At 40.0% G+C, this 23,349-nt stretch overlaps 1 protein-coding gene across 1 annotated transcript in view; it reads left to right on the forward strand.

Moving 5' to 3' along the window:
* Window positions 1-13,400: 13,400 nt before the first annotated feature.
* Window positions 13,401-23,349, forward strand: part of LOC126458443 (TBC1 domain family member 20) — a 121,655-nt gene continuing 111,706 nt past the window's right edge. The window contains exons 1-2 of the mRNA XM_050095505.1: window positions 13,401-13,917; window positions 17,146-17,262. Coding sequence (XP_049951462.1) covers window positions 13,653-13,917; window positions 17,146-17,262 — 382 coding nt within the window. The 5' untranslated portion in view covers window positions 13,401-13,652. The remainder of the gene's footprint in view (window positions 13,918-17,145; window positions 17,263-23,349) is intronic.

Here is a 23,349-nt window from a genome sequence, read left to right on the forward strand (position 1 = left end):
TTTTATTTAGCTTTCCTTTGATCATATGGATGTGGTTTCTGCATCACATTCCATGTTTCATGTGCGTTGATATCTGGTGTTGCTAACAGTGTTTTGGATCAATTTTGGAGAGAATGAGAATTGATTATGCAAATTGATGTGACAAGTTTTATCGGAAGACTAGGGCGTGTAGTATAAATTTTAAATTTTTTACCAGATATTGTGCATTGCATATTTAAGTTTGTTGTTTAATTTTGTGAATGTTAATGTGAATTAATGCTATGTTGAGATAGCATGATGAACAGAGTAGAAGCTATGAACAAAAACGGGTCAGCGTATGAAATGGTTCATATTTTCATGGAACAGGATGATAGACACACTGATGTGAGGTACGAGTCAGTAACCAGTCGTGAGTGTAGTAGTGACTGTAGTAATATGTGTGAAGAAGAAGACAAAGGGATCAAAAGGGCAGTCTTGCTAAGAAAATGTGGCAGTGCACAGGAATCACATGTGATGTTGCACACAGTCGGTGGTCCAGAGCACTAGCAGGAGTCAAATTTACTATTCCAGATATTGGAAGAAATATAGTGGCACTAAGGCAATTGATGGCGTGGCACAGAGAAGTACAAGCGGAGCTGCTTATGTCCTTTATCGATCTTGAGAAGGCATATGAAAGAGTGGCGAGGCAAGAGATATGGAGATGTCTGAGAAGTGAATACCTGCCAGAAAAATATATCAGGGTGGTAGAAGACATGTATGAAAGTGCTATGACCCAAGTCAGGAGCAATGCAGGTGCAACAAAGGCATTTCCAGTGAAAGTAGGACTACATTAGAGATCTGCTCTCAGTCCATATCTTTTTGACTTTGTCATGGATGTACTAGTCAAAGATGTGGAAAAAGAGGCACCTTGGAGCGTGATGTTTGCCAGTGATGTTGTAATCTGTGAAGCAACCCAGGAGACACTTCAAGACAAGCTTGACTAGTGGAGGAAAGCTCTAGAGGAAAATGGAATGAGAATTAGCAGGGTGAAAACACAGTATATGTGTACAAAGGATGCCAAAGACCTATATATTAACATGCAAGGAGAACAGCTGATGCTGGTCAAGAAATTTAAATACCTAGGCTCTTACATGAAAAGTGATACAGGATTGGAGGCCGAAATACAGCACAGGATAAATAGTGGATGGATGAACTGGAGGAAACTGAGTGGAGTACTGTGTGATAAGAAGGTTAGCTGCAGAATGAAAGGAAAGCCTTACAAGTCTGTGGTGAGGCCTGCAATGCTGTATAGTGCAGAAACTTGGCCAATTACAAAAGCCTAAGAGAAAACGATGGAAGTGGCAGAAATGAGAATGCTAAGGTGGATGAGTGGGGTGAAACGAAGGGATAAACTAAGTAATGAGTACATCAGGGGAACAGTGGAAGTGGGGCCCTTAGGGAAGAAGATCCAAGAATGTAGGCTAAGATGGTATGGACATGTGCAGAGAAGAGGGGAGTACTACAAGGGGAGAAGAATTGAAGACCTAGAAATCGAAGGACCAAGGAGAAGAGGAAGACCGAAACTGAGATGGAAGGCAATGTAGCAGGGGACCTACGGGAGAAAGGATGGCTCAGTGAAAAAGCACTGGATAGACATTTATGGAAGAGAAGGATCCAGGAAAGCAACGCCCATCCCACGTCACGTTGGAAAAGGGCGAGATGATGATGATGATGATTATGATATTGGAAAAAATAAAAGTAGCAGAAAGAATCAGAAAAGAGGAAATGCGAGAATGAGAGAGGATGCATGAGGAGATGGAAAAGAGGCGTCAGGAGGCAAAAAAAAAAAAAAAAAAAAAAAATGGGGAATCAATTTGAGAAAATCAATGACCACATAACAGTAGTGGGGAAGATTAGTAGCGAGGCTAAGCACACGTCATTAGCAGCGAAGAAGGAGGCTGGTTTAGGTAAGGTAGAAGTGGCAGTCGCCAAAGGAATCGCTTTAACAGCAAATAACCGTGTTTGGCTAGTGAGGTGAACTGCAAAATATTAAACCATCTGTAGAGTAGGTTAGGGTGGCGAACTCCTGTGGAGTAAGTTTGGACTAAAGTGTTAAGGAGAAAATTTACATAAAGTGCACACAGGAGTGTGTAGAATTTTTGACCAACTTATTTGTTGTTGTGTAGACCGATAAAGTAAACCAGAAGAGCAATGTTATCTTGTGCGTGAACACTGAGTGTGAATGAAATGTAACTGAGTTTCTTTTCATTCACAACAAACAACTCATTGCTGTTGTGGGTGGAGCAATACCATCCATTTGAGGCTCGAGTTATGAGAGTAGTTTCTTGTGTGTGTCGAAACTTGGCCGATTTTGTGACATGGATGGGGATGGGGAGCTGCTCGCCTTGTTTTTCGTTGGAGTATGGGCATGCCACTGGTTATCTTGCACCATTTTTTGAAGCAGTTTTTCTTGTAGTATTGGAATGCCACTGGTTGCATTGCACCATGTTTTTGGAGGAGCTTTTCTTTGGCGTATGGGCATGCCAACAATTGCTTACACCATTTTTGTAGATGTTCTTCACTGAAGAATGGGCTTGCCACTGGTTGTATTGCACGATATCATTGGAGATTTTCGTTGGAGTATTGGCATTCCACTGAGTGCATTACACCACTTTTCGAGGGAGTTTCGCTGGAGTATGATACCAAGTCAGACACCTAGCTCTCCCACGCCACTACAGCATTGGGTACATTTTCGTGGAGGTAGTGAGTTTCTCGCAATAATGCCATATCAGCGAATGTGTGGACTCAGCATGGTAACACTGGACAAACAGTGTAATGGGTGTAAGCAGCATCTCCTCGACCTAATATTGTCTATGAGTAGGTGAAGCCATGAACACATGCGTAATAAAACCACTAACATAAACCACATATGGTTCCCATTAGTAAGTGAAGGAGAATATGTGAGGGGGTATGATAGAAGATCAAAAATACTTGTCTTGCCTCAAAGACCATCCTCAGTTACAGTGTACAACCTGTGAGGGAGGCGGAAAAAAGAGCCAGTGGTGGCGACTCAATGCCGAGCTGATTACAAGTGCAATGTTGCCTCTGCAGGACACACTACCCCAGGAGGAAAGGAGTCATGGTAGTGGTAACTGTATCAGTCAGTCTAGTATATAGGTACTTCTCAAAATGTAATTACTATTACTCCTTCAAAGTTGTGTATTACGATCATTAAGATCTTTATTATACATGGATGATTACTTGGGTTCTTTTTTATGGGGTGTATTATGCTCTGCTTTCAAATGTTATTTTCAGATGTGACAGAAGTCGTCGTCGAGGACAGTGTCGCTAGCAAGGCATAATGCTGAAGTTAGTCATGCTGTAGTTAGTATAATGGACAATTAGTCAAATGGTGATGGGCAGACAATAGCTGGATACCACTGTGTTATCAGAATAATGTATACTAGGAATAGGATTAATTATAGCACTAGTATATTTTTTCTGTGTCTTGAGCTTGAATCTGGTTATTATTATGGGCGAAGGTTTGAGTGAGCACGATTTTTGTACCACTACATTTGTTAGTTCGGCCCTGTAGAATTATGTTGCGCAACATTAATGATAGTATGTAAGATGGCCAAAGTCTTGTCAATAAGTGTAGAGAAAAGACTATCTTTTATGTTGTTTCTGCATCATGTATTTGTAAAAATGTGTTGTGAAAATATTGGGGACAATGACCAAGTGAGAATCCATCAGTATTGTGCAGGTGAAGTGAGGGAGACTGCACGATGTAAGCTGAACCCAACTTCGGAGTTGCCAGGTCTGAGGCAAAAGCTTTGGGCTGTGTCAATGTGCTGACAGGCATCCCGCTGAGTGAATGTTGGGCTCTTCCAAATTCCACAGCAGCTTACTGGCACATGGTGGAACAAAGCCAGATGTGGGACGGGGCTGCAGTGCTACACCTGGGCACATGCTAGCTGTTGGTGGTAGCAGACTGTGTTGCACCCGACCAGAAGAGGGCTTCACTGAGACTCCTCTTTGCAACAAGGGAAAACAACTTGTAGCAGATGCACATGTATGGTGACAACGATATCCACCTGCGGATTCAGTATCTCCAGTTCACGCTGATGATGCACACTGTCGGCACTACTTTTAGTGCTTTACTCTCCCATGCAATCAGCCAAACTGCAAGCGCTATGCAGTTCAGGCTAAGGAGTGTGGATACCTTTATTCTAATTCGGTTTCTCCTCTTCTAGAGAGACTAAAACATGAGCGATTGATGACGAATGACTCGGTATGTAAACCAGCCTTCACGCTTGACTAACAAATCAGTGGTATCACCCCCTCCAGGTTATCCTATTCCTTGCTCAGCTCTGAACTAAACATTTTCTTTCCTCTCATCAGACAGCTGTCTGATAATCCTGTCATTAGCTCACGTGAGGTGAGGTCCATAGAGGGAATGAGGCACATGCCATGTTTCAATCATGACTGAGATGCCGATGGGGACTCGCTGTCATAATCTTCTGTAGAGCAGTATACCTGTGATGAGGTGCATTGCCATGACATGAGCCACCTGGTCTGACTGCCGGTACTTTTATCGACGCAGAAGGATGTTTGGTGCTGCCCACTGGTACCTATCCTGGCTGCATCTTCTGAGAGACATCTGACTGATGGCCCTTGCCACTAGCCGCACTTTCTTCTGAGAGCGCGATGACACTGAAGCCAAGTTGCAAACTTGCATCCCTGGACCGCTGTTATGGAGGATGACGACCTGTATGAAGTGAGTGTAAGTGTGAAGTCTAACTGTGTGATATGGTTCTTATTTTGTACTGCTAATAGCAGACCTCAGTCCTGCAAAATCGCTAAATCGCTCCCCCCCCCCCCCCCCCCCCCCCCAGTCTAGATAAGTTGATTGTTCCCAATCTTGAGACCTTAATGAACTGTGTGTTGTAAATTTTTGACTGTCTTGGTATTGCCACACTTATCAGTGTCTTATGTTTTTTGCCATCTTTAGTTACTATACAACAAATTGTATTGGGCACATGATATCTTTACGTGCCTCTCAAGCTTCTAAACACATTTTTTTTTAATTTGACATGTTTTCCTAAATAATTCGGTAAGATAGTTCTGTTTTTTTTTTAAGTTAAGTTTTTGGTTGTTTTGATCTTTAGAATTGTCTCATATAACTTGATACATGATTAAAATTGTTTTTTTTATTTGTTTGTTGATTTACACGTCTAGTTCCGAAGGACCAAATAAGGAGCAAATCCCCAATGTCATGAAACGTGTCAATACATGGAATTACAACATAAAAGTAATAACAGATAAAATAAAATGTTTATGAACGAAAAAAATCAAGACATAAGTTTAAGTAAACGCTATCAACAATATAACATAAGAATCAGCTCGATTTTTAGATGAACTCCTCAACAGACTAGAAGGAGTGGCCTATGAGGAAAGCACATGGATCACTGCTAAGATTTTTGAATTCTTGTGGTAGCTTATTAAAAATGGATGCAGCAGTGTACTGCACACCTTTTTGCACAAGAGTTAAGGAAGTGCAATCCAAGTGCACATTGGATTGATGCCGAGTATTAAACCGGCCGATGTGGCCGAGCGGTTCTAGGTGCTTCAGTCCGGAACCGCATGACCGCTACGATCGCAGGTTCGAATCCTGCCTCGGGCATGGTTCTGTGTCATGTCCTTCGGTTGGTTAGGTTTAGGTAGTTCTAAGTTCTAGTTTACAGTCTGGACGTCTCTGCGATTGTGACATTTCCTAGTGAAGACGAGTCATGAGTTCATAAATAGCAGAATGAATCAAATTCAAATGACTCTGAGCACTATGGGACTTAACATCTGAGGTCATCAGTCCCCTAGAACTTAGAACTACTTAAACCTAACTAACCTAAGGACACCACACACATCCATGCCCGAGGCAGGATTCGAACCTGCGACCGTAGCGGTCGCGCGGTTCCGGACTGAAGCGCCTAGAACCGCACGGCCACCGCGGCCAGCTGCTCAGAGCCATTTGAACCATTTTGAAACGAGTATTAACTGAGTGAAAGCGGCTAATTTTGGGGAATAAGCTGATATTATTAACAAGAAACTACAGTAAAGAATATATATATTGGGAGGTTGTTGTTGTTGTGGTCTTCAGTCCTGAGACTGGTTTGATGCAGCTCTCCATGCTACTCTATCCTGTGCAAGCCTCTTCATCTCCCAGTACCTACTGCAACCTACATCCTTCTGAATCTGCTTAGTGTATTCATCTCTTGGTCTCCCTCTACGATTTTTACCCTCCACACTGCCCTCCAATACTAAATTGGTGATCCCTTGATGCCTCAGAACATGTCCTACCAACCGATCCCTTATTCTGGTCAAGTTGTGCCACAAACTTCTCTTCTCTCCAATCCTATTCAATAGTTCCTCATTAGTAATGTGGTCTACCCATCTAATCTTCAGCATTCTTCTGTAGCGCCACATTTCAAAAGCTTCTATTCTCTTCTTGTCCAAACTATTTATCGTCCATGTTTCACTTCCATACATGGCTACACTCCATACAAATACTTTCAGAAATGACTGCCTGACACTTAAATCTATACTCGATGTTAACAAATTTCTCTTCTTCAGAAACGCTTTCCTTGCCATTGCCAGTCTACATTTTATATCCTCTCTACTTCGACCATCATCAGTTATTTTGCTCCCCAAATAGCAAAACTCCTTTACTACTTTAAGTGTCTCATTTCCTAATCTAATTCCCTCAGCATCACCCGACTTAATTCAACTACATTCCATTATCCTCGTTTTGCTTTTGTTGATGTTCATCTTATTTCCTCCTTTCAAGACACTGTCCATTCCATTCAACTGCTCTTCCAAGTCCTATGCTGTCTCTGACAGAATAACAATGTCATCGGCGAACCTCAAAGTTTTTATTTCTTCTCCACGCATTTTAATACCTACTCCGAATTTTTCTTTTGTTTCCTTTACTGCTTGCTCAATATACAGATTGAACAACATCGGGGAGAGGCTACAACCCTGTCTTACTCCCTTCCCAACCACAGCTTCCCTTTCATGTCCCTCGACTCTTATAGCTGCCATCTGGTTTCTGTACAAATTGTAAATAGCCTTTCGCTCCCTGTATTTTACCCCTGCCACCTTTAGAGTTTGAAAGAGAGTATTCCAGTCAACATTGTCAAAAGCTTTCTCTAACTCTACAAATGCTAGAAACGTAGGTGTGCCTTTCCTTAATCTTTCTTCTAAGATAAGTCGTAAGGTCAGTATTGCCTCACGTGTTCCAGTGTTTCTACGGAATCCAAACTGATCTTCCCCAAGTTTGGCTTCTACTAGTTTTTCCATTCGTCTGTAAAGAATTCGTGTTAGTATTTTGCAGCTGTGGCTTATTAAACTGATTGTTCGGTAATTTTCACATCTGTCAACACCTGCTTTCTTTGGGATCGCCTGTTTCATACATCTTGCTCACCAGATGGTAGAGTTTTGTCAGGACTGGCTCTCCCAAGGCCGTCAGTAGTTCCAATGGAATGTTGTCTACTCCCAGGGCCTTGTTTCGACTCATGTCTTTCAGAGCTCTGTCAAACTCTTCACGCAGTATCGTATCTCCCATTTCATCTTCATCTACATCCTCTTCCATTTCCATAATATTGTCCTCAAGTACATCGCCCTTGTATAGACCCTCTATATACTCCTTCCACCTTTCTGCTTTCCCTTCTTTGCTTAGAACTGGGTTTCCATCTGAGCTCTTGATATTCATACAAGTCGTTCTCTTATCTCCAAAGGTCTCTTTAATTTTCCTGTAGGCAGTATCTATCTTACCCCTAGTGAGGTAAGCCTCTACATCCTTACATTTGTCCGCTAGCCATCCCTGCTTAGCCATTTTGCACTTCCTGTCGATCTCATTTTTGAGACGTTTGTATTCCTTTTTGCCTGCTTCATTTACTGCATTTTTATATTTTCTCCTTTCATCAGTTAAATTCAATATTTCTTCTGTTACCCAAGGATTTCTACTAGCCCTCGTCTTTTTACCTACTTGATCCTCTGCTGCCTTCACTACTTCATCCCTCAAAGCTACCCATTCTTCTTCTAGTGTATTTCTTTCCCCCATTCCTGTCAATTGTTCCCTTATGCTCTCCCTGAAACTCTGTACAACCTCTGGTTCTTTCAGTTTATCCAGGTCCCATCTCCTTAAATTCCCACCTTTTTGCAGTTTCTTCAGTTTTAATCTACAGCTCATAACCAATAGATTGTGGTCAGAGTCCACATCTGCCCCTGGAAATGTCTTACAATTTAAAACCTGGTTCCTAAATCTCTGTCTTACCATTATATAATCTATCTGATACCTTTCAGTATCTCCAGGGTTCTTCCATGTATACAACCTTCTTTCATTGAGAGGACAATGTCAAAATATCCAGACTAGTGAACAACGGTCGACAAGAGGTTCGCGAACTTACCACTTACGAAGTGTCACATTATGTAGATGCCACACAAACACTGATAATTTTTCAATGCGCTGTTAGGTGTATGGGTGCTGAGTATCTGTTGCAAATTTCCTGTATCAAGTGTTGAATGTCAGCTGAAAGGACCATAAACTGCATTCAATGTACAATCCTCGTTTGATAAGGGATACTGTATGTGTGTAAGTTAACAGAACGACTCTGAAGGTTAAACTATTGTAATCCTCTAGGAAGATGACAAATGTGTTTGTGTTAGGAACGCAGAAAATGACTTTTAATTGTTTAAGAGTGTCTGTGAAGCAGCAGGAGACAGGTGGTCCTATAATTAACAGCAACCTCCAGCACGGCCTTTTCCAAGTTCCTGTCTTTCATTTGTGTGGATGACTTGTTCGTTGAATGTGTGTGGTATCCCTGAGCATAAGTCTGTGTTGGGTGAGGTGTTGTAGTTAATGGGAAAGACAGGTGGGCTTCATCGTTAACTCTTCCACCCATCTTCTTGTCCCTGCCGACTTCCTCTGATTTGATTAAGATGTGATGTAAGTCCCAACTTCTCAAATGGCGTACTATTCTATTGCTAAGTGAGCCAATGTCTATAAAACAAAAACCTTTTGTAAGAGGAGGACTAGGAAAGACACCAAGCTCTTGCAGCTTGTCCCCTTCCACTTTTTTTTTGATTTGATTAAACTTTTTCTCGTTAAGTTTCCGAGTGGTGACGGTCAATTAAAGTCATTGGAGTAACGAAATATGAAATGAGAGCTTTGATTTTCTGTGGATAGTAACTGAATGACGGGGCTGTCACAGTTTATTAGGCGTGGGATTATGTGTCGCGGCACGGCTACCTGAACGACAAGAGCAGAGCATGGCACAGTCTTCCCACCACAAGGGGTACCCAGCGTTTTTGCCTTTTGTAGCGAGGCGAGCAAGTTGTCTAGGATGTGAGCAGCATTGGGGCCAGTGCCTCGCACATCGTCTTAGTGCACTGTGGCCTGCCACTCACCTACCAGATGACACCAGATGGCAGCACTGTCTGCATCGGTTCGGAGAATTTTAATGTCTGTATCCATGGGGGGAGGACAGTATGGCGTTCAAGTAGACCACTGCTGTCCTTGACACAGAGGCAATTTCAGGTCTATACTTTCCTATGGATAGACCGAAAAATGCCATCTGATTGGTGGAGTGGTATGATGTGTGCAGACGCAAAAGAGCGCACACCTGGACAATCTTGTTACTGATATTAGTAGTAGCAATTACACTGAAAAAAAAACATGCTCCTTAGTGGGAAGAATTTAAGTCTCAGTCTCAGCAGTAGGTCTCACACCACTATTGGTTTGGGTCACAGCAATACAACATATGCCTTTGACAACAACCTGCAAAGAGTACTGCAGGTTTCTAGGGATGGTCATTTACTAATGTTGACACACTGCTGGACTATCGAAGCAACGGAAACTACTCAACACACTGCTTTCAGGCGAACATACTTCTGGTAGCTGGAAAGTGACTTGGATTCGGACGAGATAAGAGGCGTTTGACAAAGTCAGACAAGGTTTAGTACAAGATGTATGGTTCACTCATCCATGCATTAACCCACCACTTGCTCTCTTGGTGGCCACGAGCCAAGCCACTATTGGGGCAGCACTTCACCAGAAGGTGGGCAGCCGTTGGCAACCACTCGCGCTTTATTCAAAAAACCTTATGTCATGACAAAGAAATTGGAGTGCTATACATCGCTAGTTGCTAGCAATTTACGAAATGGTAAAGCATTTTCAGTCTTCAGTGGAAGGCAGGCATTTTAGCCTTTACGAGTCACAAACCGCTCACTAGTTTCTTCTAACATGCAACAGATCATGGATCACCACGTCAGTGGAGAGAAGAAGAATATATTGCACAATTTACAATTGATGTGCGTTACACTTTGTGCAGTCATAATGTTGTCAGAGATTACTTATCTCGAAACTGTGTCAGTTTACTGGCAGTGTCGTGTAAAGAAATAGCAGCAGATGGCGTTTTTCGATCTGTGTGCAGGAAAGTATAGGACACAACACTACGTGATTTGCTCAGGAGTGAGCACATAGATTTGCAACTGAAACGGCTTCCGGTGTTATTTCGTACCACGGGTGTTTGGCCTGACACAGCGCGGAATAAGCAACACCTGCACAAACCTGTAGAATGTCAACATGTTGCGTTTCGAACGTTACATAATCTGGCTTATCTGGGAGTGAGGGCAATGGGTAAGTAGTAACAAACAATGTGGTGTGGCCAGGAATACAGAAGGACTGCAAAGATTGAGTGCATTCCTGTCTGGAACGTCAATGCGACAAGGTCAGCTGGCAAAGTTTCCCTAGAGTGGAGCAGTTCCCAACACTGACGATAAGATTTCCTCACATACATGTTGACATTGTCTGGCCATTACCCTGGATCGTCACTATTATTTACTCACAGCAATTGATCATTTCACGAGGTGGCCTAAAGCTTTTCCTATACCAGACGCCTCTGCAGTGGGGTTTGGCATCCTCAGACCATTACAGTCTATCATGCACGTCAGCTCAAGTCATATCTATTTTAGGGACTCCTTGGGGTATGCTGTTGCACCAACTTCCCACCCCCCAGCTACCACCCTGCCAGTAATGGAGTACCAGAGGAATTCATTTTACTGGCAACATTTCAGCCAATATTGACAGAAGTAATGACTGAGTTCACATGACAATTGAGCTCAAACATGTTGCGACTGCATATATGGCCATAACATGTCTGGTTCAGAGTCGACGCCTTACGACCACCATTATGGACTCCACATATTGGTATATACAAAGTGCTGACGAAAGGGAAGAACGCGTTCACAACTGAACAAAATGGTAAGCATGAAACAGTCTCGGTAGAGCAATTTAAACCTGGCTACCTCGTTGGGGAAGAATCTCAACAACACGATTCTGGCACTTTTCTGACAATCTTCAGTAGCACACTACTCTGAGGGCATCTGGTTTAAAGAAAAAAAAGGGGGCAGCTGGTGTGGCAGCATTAGGTAGTGTGCACACAAACAGACCGAGGGACAGAGAAAGGAGCTTTGGTGCAGCAAAGAATGTTTTTTTTTAACAAAGTAGAATTTATGTTGCTATTATTTGGATGTATAGTAGTCACTGGTTGAGTTTCAATAAAGAGACTCACATGTGTGAGTTTATATTGTAGTTACATCATTCCCAGCATAATTACCCATATGATAATAAAATTAATTTCAGAACTGAAATCGTGTCTGCGTGGCAATTCCTTCTATGTCATGGCAGAATTGTTGAGTTTATAATTGTATGATGTGTGTGTGTGTGTGTGTGTGTGTGTGTGTGTGTGTGTGTGTGTGTGTGTGTGTTTTACGAGGGAGACAGAGAGAGAGAGAAAAGGAAAGAAAATTGCACACAGCTAAGTACAAACCACTATTTAAAAAATTAAGAAATCGTTTAAATAGTTGGCCTGTTACCATATTTTTAACTGATGAAAAGTTTTATAATTTCACAACAGACTCACACGTCTTAAGGAGAGGTTATTATTGTTAACTGTTATTTATTGAGCATCCATTTTATCATATACAATGATATAGGGGTTGTCATGTTACATTATATGAGTTTGTAACTGTACAGTAAATTAATAACATAGGCCTACGGTGGTAAAACATATAAATATATATTTCATGCAGCATGTAGTAGAGAATAACAAAACAAACAATAATTAATTATTTACAGTGCATCCTATTTTCATACATTTGTTTTTCAGATATAACTTATCATTATCATTGACCACTATAGTAGAGAATAACAGAACAAACAATAATTAATTAATTATAGTGTGTACAGGCAGACTATTTTCAAACATTTATTCAAATATGAATCATCATTATCATTGACCACTCTGAATAACAGAACAAGCAATAATTAGTTAATCCTAGTGTGTACAGGCAGACTATTTTCATACAGTTGTTCAAATATGAATTATCATTATCATTGACCACTATGTCACTATGTTTTGAAAATCCATGTACTCTGTAACACTGTAAAAACATTCTCTTAATAACATTTTTAAGCTCATTTTTAAAAATGTAAAACTTTTCTATCTTTTTATGCTTAAGGGAAGAGCACTAAAAAGGATTTTGGGGTGATATATTGCACTTTTGTGATATTGGGCTGTTTTGTGTGTTTCTCTGTGGATATCATTCCTGTATCTTGTTGGGCAGTCATGGCACTCACTATTTAAAGAAGAAAATTGGGGGTGAGATTATAAAAAGGAGATACTTTCGTAGATATATAAAGGTGGAAGCGACATTATTTGAAAATTTCCCTGCAGGGCTCCCTTGGTGCAGCCCCTTTCATTATTCTTAATGCTCGTTTTTGAATAATGAATGACCGGTTTGCCAGACTTGAATTACCCTAAAATAAGACACCATACCGCAATAGACTATGCATAAGATCATAATAAGCACATATTACTGTTTTTACACGGCAGCAGTTTTTCAGCATTCTGAGTATGTAGCAGCATTTACTTAGCTTTTTATTGAGCATTTCAATATGTTTATCCCACTTTAGATGCTCGTCTAACCAGATCCCTAAAAATTTTGTGTTTGAAGTTTATTAAATCTTCTGGTCACCAAGTTTCAAAACTATATTGGGCTTTACTTTATTCGATACGTGGCTGAAATTCATCCATACTGTTTTTTTCTCATTTCCTAAACAGTTATCTTTAAACCATTTTCCTGCTTACAACATGCAACATGCAAATAATTACGATAACTAACATTGTTAATGACTATACGGTGATTAGCTATAGCTGTAGTGTTGTATGTATATGAATTTGTTTCCCCATCCAAAGCCAAATAATAATAAAGAAAAGTTGTAAGGTCATATTTTTGGAAATTAAGGAATATCGATTAGTACGATTAAAATCGATAATGTTAGTTAAGCCGTTATCGATAAACAAACAGCTGTTTTAGTAGCGGCATTTGACATGTTGTTGTTTTTATTTGGCTTGTGTAATTTAGAAAATGTACAACTTACTACGAATGTCGGAAACTGCCTCGGTTTCTGTTTCAATCAATGGAAAGAATGAAAATTGACATTATCTTTGCTGTTATTCATTGCAACTTGGCAGTAAGTAGCTTATTTTGTTGTTCTGTGTAGCCACCGTCTTATCGCAAATCAACGTGCCTTGGGTAGATTCCTAGACAGAAGATCATGAGGAAGGTTTCTAAATATGTCACAAGAAATAGATGTTAACCCTCCGGTGGCAAGCGAGGATCATGCTGACAATGACAACGATCAAGAAAATATTGTTTCAAACGAGGTTGATGACAACTTAGTCGTTCCAACGAGCGTAAGTGGTGCAGTTGATGAACAAACTACGAATGAAGACGGCGGACCTGTGCCAGTTGATGAAGAAACTACGAATGAAGACGACAACCATGTGCAGGATATTGCCCCCAGTGACGATGAGGAGCAGGAACTTACATTCGAAGAAGGTAATCCACTATATTTATAATCCCTTGTCAATTCATCGGTGTGTATTGTTCCTTTGTGTGACAGTGTGCTACGAAGGCTTGTGCAACCAGTACTTCCATTGTGTCAAGCAATTTTTTATATGTATAATTACTGAAGTACTTCTTTTATTACCAGAAAATTCAGGAAATTTTTCAGAAATTTTCCAATAGGGGCAGTACTTAACTGTCATTTGATCGTGTTCGAAATGGTATAGTTTACATGAACATACATGTAAACATATAAGCAAACTTCATACATTATAACATCCAGTAACATTGTTTTCAGTAAGTGCTTCATGTAGATATATTTTTGCACGGTATAACTTGTTACTTTTCACACAGTGTTCACTCCACTGTATTAACATTGAAGCAAACAATTTTGTTTGCGATGGTATTATTAATTGGCTTACAGAATTAAGTACAACTTGCTACAAAATTGTGTGACTTGATTCTGAATATGATTTTCGCAATGTAGATACACTGAAACTTAGTAATGTTTTGATTAATTTCTCTTTCATGTGCATTTTATACTGTATGGTAGGTGTATAAAATTCGTCCATTATTTATGGGATAATTTTCAGTTGCTATAAGGCATGTTATTAATTTTGGTAATCATTTGTAATGTGACTTTGTGTCTATTTACAAAAATTCAGCAAACTAAACTTAATGTCTTGAGTGTTCCGTTTGAGATTTTCTTTTATTGTTTAACTATCTTCATTATATAGTTATATCTTACATCTATGCGTGTGCTTCATTTGTGAGCTGCAGAAGTTGTCGCTTAATTTAATCTGGTATGCAGTTCCTTTCTTAAATTTACATGATTACATTTATTAGTTCCTGCATGATGAGAAGGTAAACTTTTTAGCTATGCATCAATTTTTACTAGCATCTAAACGGAGTACAATTACTCGACTTGTTTCCCACATTGTGTTCTGTAAATCATATTACAGGGGAGAACCTTTAGGAAGCAGAATGAATGAAATTATACATTAACAGGCTGAAGCAGAAACTGTAGGCTGCTTTCTAAAATTTTAATGATTGCTAAGCAAATGGAACACAGCATGTCTTGGGAAAGACACCTTCAGATATGAAAATAATAGGCGTACTCCACGGGAGCATTGTAAGACCATTACTTTTCGCAGTATATATAAATGACCTACTAGCCAACATTAGAAGCAGCATGAGGCTTTTTGTGGATGATGCTGTTGTTTCCAGAGAAGTTGCAAGGCTAGAAAATTGTAGTGAAATGCTGGAAGACCTGCAGAGAATTGATGCTTGGTGCAGGAAGTAGCAATTGACCCTTACTGTAAACAAATGTCACACATGTATACAGAGACAGAAAGACTCAGTATTGTATGATTATATGATTGCAGAACGATTCCTGGAAGTAGTTACTTCCATAACATATCTAGGAGTATGTATACAGAATGATTTAAAGTGGAGTGACCACATAAAATTAATTGCAGGTAAGGCAGATGCCAGAATGTGATTCATTGAAAGAATCCACTGGAAATGTAGTCCCTCAAAAACAGAGATAGCTTACAAAACACTCGTTCAACCAATAGTTGAATATTGCACATCAGTTTGGTATCTGTACCAGATAGGATTGATTAGAAAATATGGAAGTTCCAAAGAAGAGCAACCTGTTTCGTTACAGCTTCATTTATTAAGCATGGAAGTGTCACAGAGGTGCTCAGCCAACTCCAGTGGCTGATGCTGCATGAGAGATGGTCTGCGTCAGTGTGGTTTACTTTTAAAGTTCTGGGAGCCTACGTTCATAGAAGAGTTAATCAATGTATTGCTTCCACCTGCATGTATTTTGTGAAAGACGGGTGGCTTGTGGAGTATAGATGTAGTTGTGAATTGTAGACTCTGTTGTTGGCATTCTCTCTGGACTTCGAACGAATAAATTATATACAGATGTTCTTTTTGCAGCTTACAGTCACTCAGTGTAGTTAACTACTATTTGTTATGTCAAATAAGTTGCATTGTCACATGACATTTGGTGACTAATTTTCTGAATCATGTGTGAGAACAATTGTACGTTGAACATTGTGCTGAAACAATAAAATATGTCCTACATAAATTTTATGTCAATCATGCCTTGCAGGACTCCTCATGAACAACAGCATGTGATCAATACCTACCATACCAAACATACAGAATCTTGCAAGCATTGGCTTACCAATTACAAACGTGATCCTTAGTCTGATTGTGGTGAAAGACTCACCACTTTGATCAGGCAGTAGAGTATTTTTGTTGACCCAGCTGCCTTGTTTGCATTTGACTGCTCCTTATACTAAATTTGAGTCAAGAAAAGACAAAAAAATTATACAAGGGGGTTCAAACTACATACAGCAATATACAGCTGCGTTCAAGTCTCCTGACTCACTTCCTCCACTACTTAAATATCATTCTAGGTTCACCAGTATCGATAACTTAGCACTGTTCTGACTTTAGCCCCATGCACCACAACAATTACCTTTTCCAATGATTAGATGTAGAAGTTCGCTCATTTAAAGTCCCTGGTGAAACATAAATAATTTACAGAGATAAGAAAACAAATCACCATTCTATGTAATATATAGGCCCATAAACAAGAAAGAGAACTTTGCTGGATTTTGTTGAGAGGTTTATGGTTGTGGGAAGGGACCAGGGAAAGGAGGGCTAGACCAAGATGGAGGTAATGAACTCCTTGAAAGGTAGTCGGGGGAGAGGGGGGGGGGGTTGGGTTGATAGATGAGAGTGGGTAAGATTCACGCTTGGATGGAGATATGGACTATCAGAGGCAGTGTTCGTTGTTGGCTTTTATTCCTTTCCTATGCACCTGCTGCTTTTCCCTCCCAGCTGTCACAGTCATCCCTGTACAACTGTCCCACTCACTCCTGGTATTATCTCTCCCTTGATCTGTTCCACCTATCTCAACCCCTCATCCCAGTGTAATTGTAGTGCTGGCCCAATGTATTCAGCTTTGACAAAGTAGCCATGGAATGTCTGACCATTACTCCATAAAACATAAATTACTTGTAGAAGTTTGTGTCTCTTTGTGCTGAGTTTAAATGGGCTTTCCACAAAGATTTGCTTGGTTATTTTAGTAGATAATTCTGAATAGAGCACCCAGTTGCAATGAGCTTATTTATTACTAATGTCTGAGGTTCAGTCTGACAATACTGATAGTAAGTAATTACATATGTTGCATTTTTGTTTCAGTTCCTGTTTCACCTGTTATGCAAGAGAAAATTAAGAGAATTGAAGCTGTTTTAGAGACATCACGTGATCCTAAAAGTCTAAAACAGTTTGCTTTGTCTGAAGGCGGTCTTGTCACTGGTAAATCTAAAAAATAATTAATAAATATGTCTATGGATAAATTAAAGCCAGAGTTGCAGATAATTCCTTAAGTGTATGATTATATTCACTTTTGATAGTGTGGCACCAATATTTATTGAAAGTTGGAAGCATGAAATTGGTGGAAAAAATATTTTATTGAGGTATGGTAAGTTTTTGTAAGTGATATGTTTACATTACTGCTTTACGCGCTCCACAACGATGTAGATATGTATACATTGAAGTGCATAAAATAACTTCCCAACATTTACTTATACAAACCACATTACTACAGTGAAGAAGTCAGTAGTTTTGTAACATTCACATTCTTTGATATTATTGATAATATAGAAATTGGTTGGTTCTATTATGAAGACATTGCAACATTATGTAAATAGTAACTATGTGAGATTAGTCACACACTATCAGACTTTGTCTGTGAAATAAACAGAATATTAACATCCGTGACAAAATAATAATAAAAAAAATGATTTTCACTGGCATACCAGTGAAGAATATACCTGTATCCAAAATACAATGGTCGTTTCTGATAATAAAAATTCAGATCTAATTCATGAAGCAATCACTGCAGTTAAATAGTCAAATGGGGAAATATGTTCTGGAGTGTACTTTACTACAGATAAGTTGGAAAAGGTATCATTGTGGAGCCTAAGGGAGACTTAATCTTCGTTACACAAAGCTTCGTGATAGACACTGAAGTTGAGATCAGTGGCACCTACAGCATAACGGACTATGAGGCAGTCACTTCTATAAACAGAGAGATTCCAGGAAAGTGTGCACACACACGCAACCATCACACTCTTTCCCCTTAGCTGTGAAATTATCTTTAACCACCATTGCAATAATAAGAATCACACTACACTTATTGTTATTTTGAACACGTTGTTGTTGTTGTGGTGGTCTTCAGGCCTGAGACTGGTTTGATGCAGCTCTCCATACTACTCTATCCTGTGCAAGCTTCTTCATCTCCCAGTACCTACTGCAACCTACATCCTTCTGAATCTGCTTAGTGTATACATCTCTTGGTCTACCTCTACGATTTTTACCCTCCACGCTGCCCTCCAATACTAAATTTGGGGCCCCTTGATGCCTCAGAACATGTCCTACCAACCGATCCCTTCTTCTGGTCAAGTTGTGCCACAAACTCCTCTTCTCCCCAATTCTATTCAATACCTCCTCATTAGTTATGTGATCTGCCCATCAAATCTTCAGCATTCTTCTGTAGCACCACATTTCTAAAGCTTCTATTCTCTTCTTGTCCAAGCTATTTATCGTCCATGTTTCACTTCTATACGTGGCTACACTCCATACAAATACTTTCAGAATAGACTTCCTGACACTTAAATCTATACTTGATGTTAACAAATTTGTCTTCTTCAGAAACGCTTTCCTTGCCATTGCCAGTCTACATTTTATATCCTCTCTACTTCGACCATCATTAGTTATTTTGCTCCCCAAATAGCAAAACTCCTTTACTACTTTAAGTGTGTCATTTCCTAATCTAATACCCTCAACATCACCCGACTTAATTTGGCTACATTCCATTATCCTCGTTTTGCTTTTGTTGATGGTCATCTTATATCCTCCCTTCAAGACACTATCCATTCCGTTCAATTGCTCTTCCAAGTCCTTTGCTGTCTCTGACAGAATTACAATGTCATTGGCGAACCTCAAAGTTTTTATTTCTTCTCCATGGAATTTAATACCTACTCAGAATTTTTCTTTTGTTTCCTTTACTGCTTGCTCAATATACAGATTGAACAACATCGGGGAGAGGCTACAACCCTGTCTCACTCCCTTCCCAACCACTGCTTCCATTTCATGTCCTTCGACTCTTATAACTGCCATCTGGTTTCTGTGCAAATTGTAAATAGCCTTTTTCTCCCTGTATTTTATCCCTGCTACCTTCAGAATTTGAAAGAGAGTATTCCAGTCAACACTGTCAAAAGCTTTCTCTAACTCTACAAATGCTAGAAATGTAGGTTTGCCTTTCCTTAATCTTTCTTCTAAGATAAGTCGTAGGGTCAGTATTGCCTCACATGTTCCAACATTTCTACGGAATCCAAACTGATCTTCCCTGAGGTTGGTTTCAACCAGTTTTTCCATTCGTCTGTAAAGAATTCGCGTTAGTTTTTTGCAGCTGTGACTTATTAAACTGATAGTTCAGTAATGTTCACATCTGTCAACACCTGCTTTCTTTGGGATTGGAATTCTTATATTCTTCTTGAAGTCTGAGGGAATTTTGCCTGTCTCATACATCTTGCTCACCAGGTGGTAGAGTTTTGTCAGGACAGGCTCTCCCAAGGCTGTCGGTAGTTCTAATGGAATGTTGTCTACTCCCGGGGCCTTGTTTCGACTTAGGTCTTTCAGTGCTCTGTCAAACTCTTCACTCTTTCAAAGTTACACATTCCAAATTTGTCACAAACTTGTAAATCTGTGTGCAGCAAAGTCCACAAGATATCGTTACAAGACACATTTACGCATGACACAGCTAAGCCATTGCCTAAAAAGAGATATATTATTTATAATAAATTTCATTAACACTTTCGTTGCGGCTGACGCTTATAAGCGTCCGCACACATTGTCGGATTACTGAGTCTAGTTGCATCGTCTAAGCTAGCATCTAAGCATGTAAACGTTTGTTTTGTGTGGTCAGTTATCAAACGTATATTGTTCGTAATGGCGGCTAATGAACCGACACCTGGGCCTTCCAATGTGAAAAGGAGCAGGAAAAGTGTTAAATTGACAGAGGAACAGTTACTTTGTGTACTAGATGACAGTGATTTTCTGTGTAGTGAGGACAAGGCATACCACAGAGATTGTCATTTAGAGGCTGCTGAAGAATTGCAGAGTGATGATAGCATGGAAGCAAAGCTTTTGAATCTGTTTCATGACAGTTCCGAATCTGACGATACGGATCACGACAATTGTGTGGAAATCAACGACGAAAAAGTGCCCGACCTGTCACATGGAGATAATCCAGGTGAGTCCTGGCATAAAGAACCACATAATATGCAGTATCACCCATTGATGAAGGAAGAAGTTTTGCAAATTCATCCTGCTGGCAATTCTCCTATGGATTTCTTCAGATTATTGGTAACAGACGAATTGTTGCAACTTGTAGTTGACGAAACGAACGATAACGCAGTCAACATATGCTGAGCGAAAATACAAAAGAGGGATCTAGGATCTGTAAATGGAAACCTCTAAGAATAGGTGAATTACTAGTTTTCCTGCGTGTTTCGTTACATATGGGTAATGTTAAATATCCTCGATTACAAGACCACTGGAAGAAAGAACCACTGTTTGAGAATAGAGGAATAGCGATGAGTATAAGCAGAGACCGGTATTTGATCGTATTATGCTCTCTGCATTTTGCAAAAAATCCACTTCCAGATGATCGTTTAGATAAGATACGACCTATATTGGATTATTTTGACACGAGAATGTCTCAAGTGTATTACCCGGGAAGAGATCTATGAATAGAGGAATCAATGATTCTTTGAAGGAGAAGATTGTCATTTAGACAGTACATAAAAAGCAAATGTAATAAATATGGCATTAAGATGTACATGCTCAACAATCCAGATGGTTTCATAAATAAGTGCACTGTGTACAGGGGAAGTAGTGTAGATATGAGGGGGGAAAAGGTCACGCTGAAAAGGTCGTTTTGCATTTGATGGCAGAAAAGCTGCATGTTGGTCATCACATTTACTTGGACAATTATATAACAGTTTCCATTTAGCTACAACACTGTTGAACCTAACTTTCCACAGGTGTGCTCTGAAATTAAATGGGAAATATACCCTCGAAGACACTGTTTCGGCAAAACTTGGGAGAGGAGAGAGAATTGCGCGGTATTCTAATGGAGTTACGATTGGAAAATGGAAGGATTGACGAGAGGTTTCCTACATTTCCACAGAACATCTAAATGATATGAAGCAAGTGAGGAATGTGCTCCAGCAAATAGTCACGAAACCTTTGCCTATTATTAGGTACAATGCTTGTATGTCTGGGACTGATAACCAAGATCGGATGTTATCGTATAATTTATGTAAATAAAAGACTATCCACTGTCCGAAAAAACTATTCTTTCATGTCATTGACATGTTAGTTTCCAATTCTCTATATCTGCACAACAAATACTCAGGAAATAAAATGACATTGTACGATTACAGAATGAACATTCTAAAGGGCTTCCTTCCATTAATTGATGTTCCACGAAATGTGAGCAAGGAACATCACAAATAAACACACGTTGTGCAAAAGCGGGAAGCTACTGCAGGGGAGAAGCAAGTTATGAGGAAACGGTGTAAGAAGTGCACGGAACAGGGCAAGTGCACTTATACACCATATGAGTGTACAACCTGCCCAGACAAACCTGGATACTGCTTGAACTGCTGTATAATCTCCCAGAAGTAGCAAAAACGTGATAATATCGAGGAAATTACGATTATTAAAGACGACTTCTTTTAATTTTTTTGAATTGCATAGTTTCTTTTTATGATGTGAAAGGTGAGAACTTTTTTTATCTAGTACTCAGATAATGAGGTTTTGTTTCATGTTAAAGTTGACATTTTGCTTTGTAAAGCGTTCACTTCAGTTTTTTGCGAAAGAATTTGTTGCGCTAAATTTGTTTTAATAGCACCGCAATCAAAGTAATGGGGGACATGAGAGAAGCCTCCAAATAGGGTGTATTTCGCTTACTAATTTCTACACGTCCAGCGTCCCTTGGGTGTCTATGATAAATGTAGATGGGTAATTCTCTCATACCAGGAGCAAACATGCTACTAAATTGACGACCTCTATCAGAGTCAATCTTAAAAATGCGCATTTGAAGTATATATAATTTCAAATGAATCCAGTTTCTTTTTTTCTTTCTTAAGAATTTGCGTTTTCTAATCCAAATTTTTCCTGAATGCAGTGGATTTGTCACTTGTGTGAATTGTATTTTTTGTTACATTATCAACAAATCACAAACATCTGAATGACGCCTGTGACCCGTATAGGTGTCAGACAGCAAACAGATTTTAAAACATGACCTCAATACAGTCAAAGCTTATTTGAAGTAGTGTGTCTAAGGTGTCATCATTAAGTCAGTATAGAACATGATCCTACAGATATTACAAGGTCTTGACTTCGGCCTGTAGCTCAGGTGTGCTTAGGAGCATCGGCTCCGAGCGGTACCTGCCATTTCAGTGTGTTACCAGCCCACACTCGCACGTTGCCGGGCCGCACTGGAGAGTTGCGCGCCTGCACCGATGCCGCAGCGAAAGTGTTAAGTAATAAATATACCGCTAATCAGTAACCAGATTTCTCACTTTCTTAAACATGCCTTTGCATGCAAGATGTTCCTTGAATTCATATTACACCCTTTTGATCCCAGAAAACTTTAACTTGGCTTTATGAATTATCTCAAAATATGATCCCATGTAACATTATGAAAATGAAAGAAATCAAAGTATGTGAGCTTTTTATTTTTGTATCACCTATCTCTGACCCGCAGGTGGCCCACAATTCCTTATGGGATACGCGTGTGGCGCACACGGGGCCCCGAGCTATTGAAGTCTCCTTCCTTTTTCTAGACTGCTTTCCTGTCCCTCTTCTCTCCTTCCCTGTCCTTGCTCCTTTTTCCCTCCCCCATCCTTTCCCTCTTGGTGGACTACTTTATATCGACCTGGCTATCCTACGGGCTTTGTTTTGGTATGTGCTCTTGCTTAGTTTGCTGTTTCCATCTCCTTTTCAGCATTTTTGGTCCCCTTCAGGTTTGACCTCCATTTCCAATATTTCCCGTTCAGCGTGAACCATTTGGGGATGAACTCCCAAGGTAGTTTCCATGGTACAGGCTTCTCTCCCCCTCCCCTCCATTTTCCCTTTGCACCCTGGCCCCCCTTCCTGCTAGGTCACCAGCATGGAAGCCAGTCCGTGTGGTGAAGCTGTTAAGTACCCACTTGGCTGAGCCCCCTTACAACACAGGAATCACACTGCTAGTACCTGAGCTGTTAATGCCTCGTGTATACCAAGGAGGTGATGCTCATCACTTTGGGGCATCAGAACTCCTGGCAATGG

The sequence above is a fragment of the Schistocerca serialis genome, chromosome 2 (assembly GCF_023864345.2).
Source record: "Schistocerca serialis cubense isolate TAMUIC-IGC-003099 chromosome 2, iqSchSeri2.2, whole genome shotgun sequence".
Lineage (NCBI taxonomy): Eukaryota > Metazoa > Arthropoda > Insecta > Orthoptera > Acrididae > Schistocerca > Schistocerca serialis.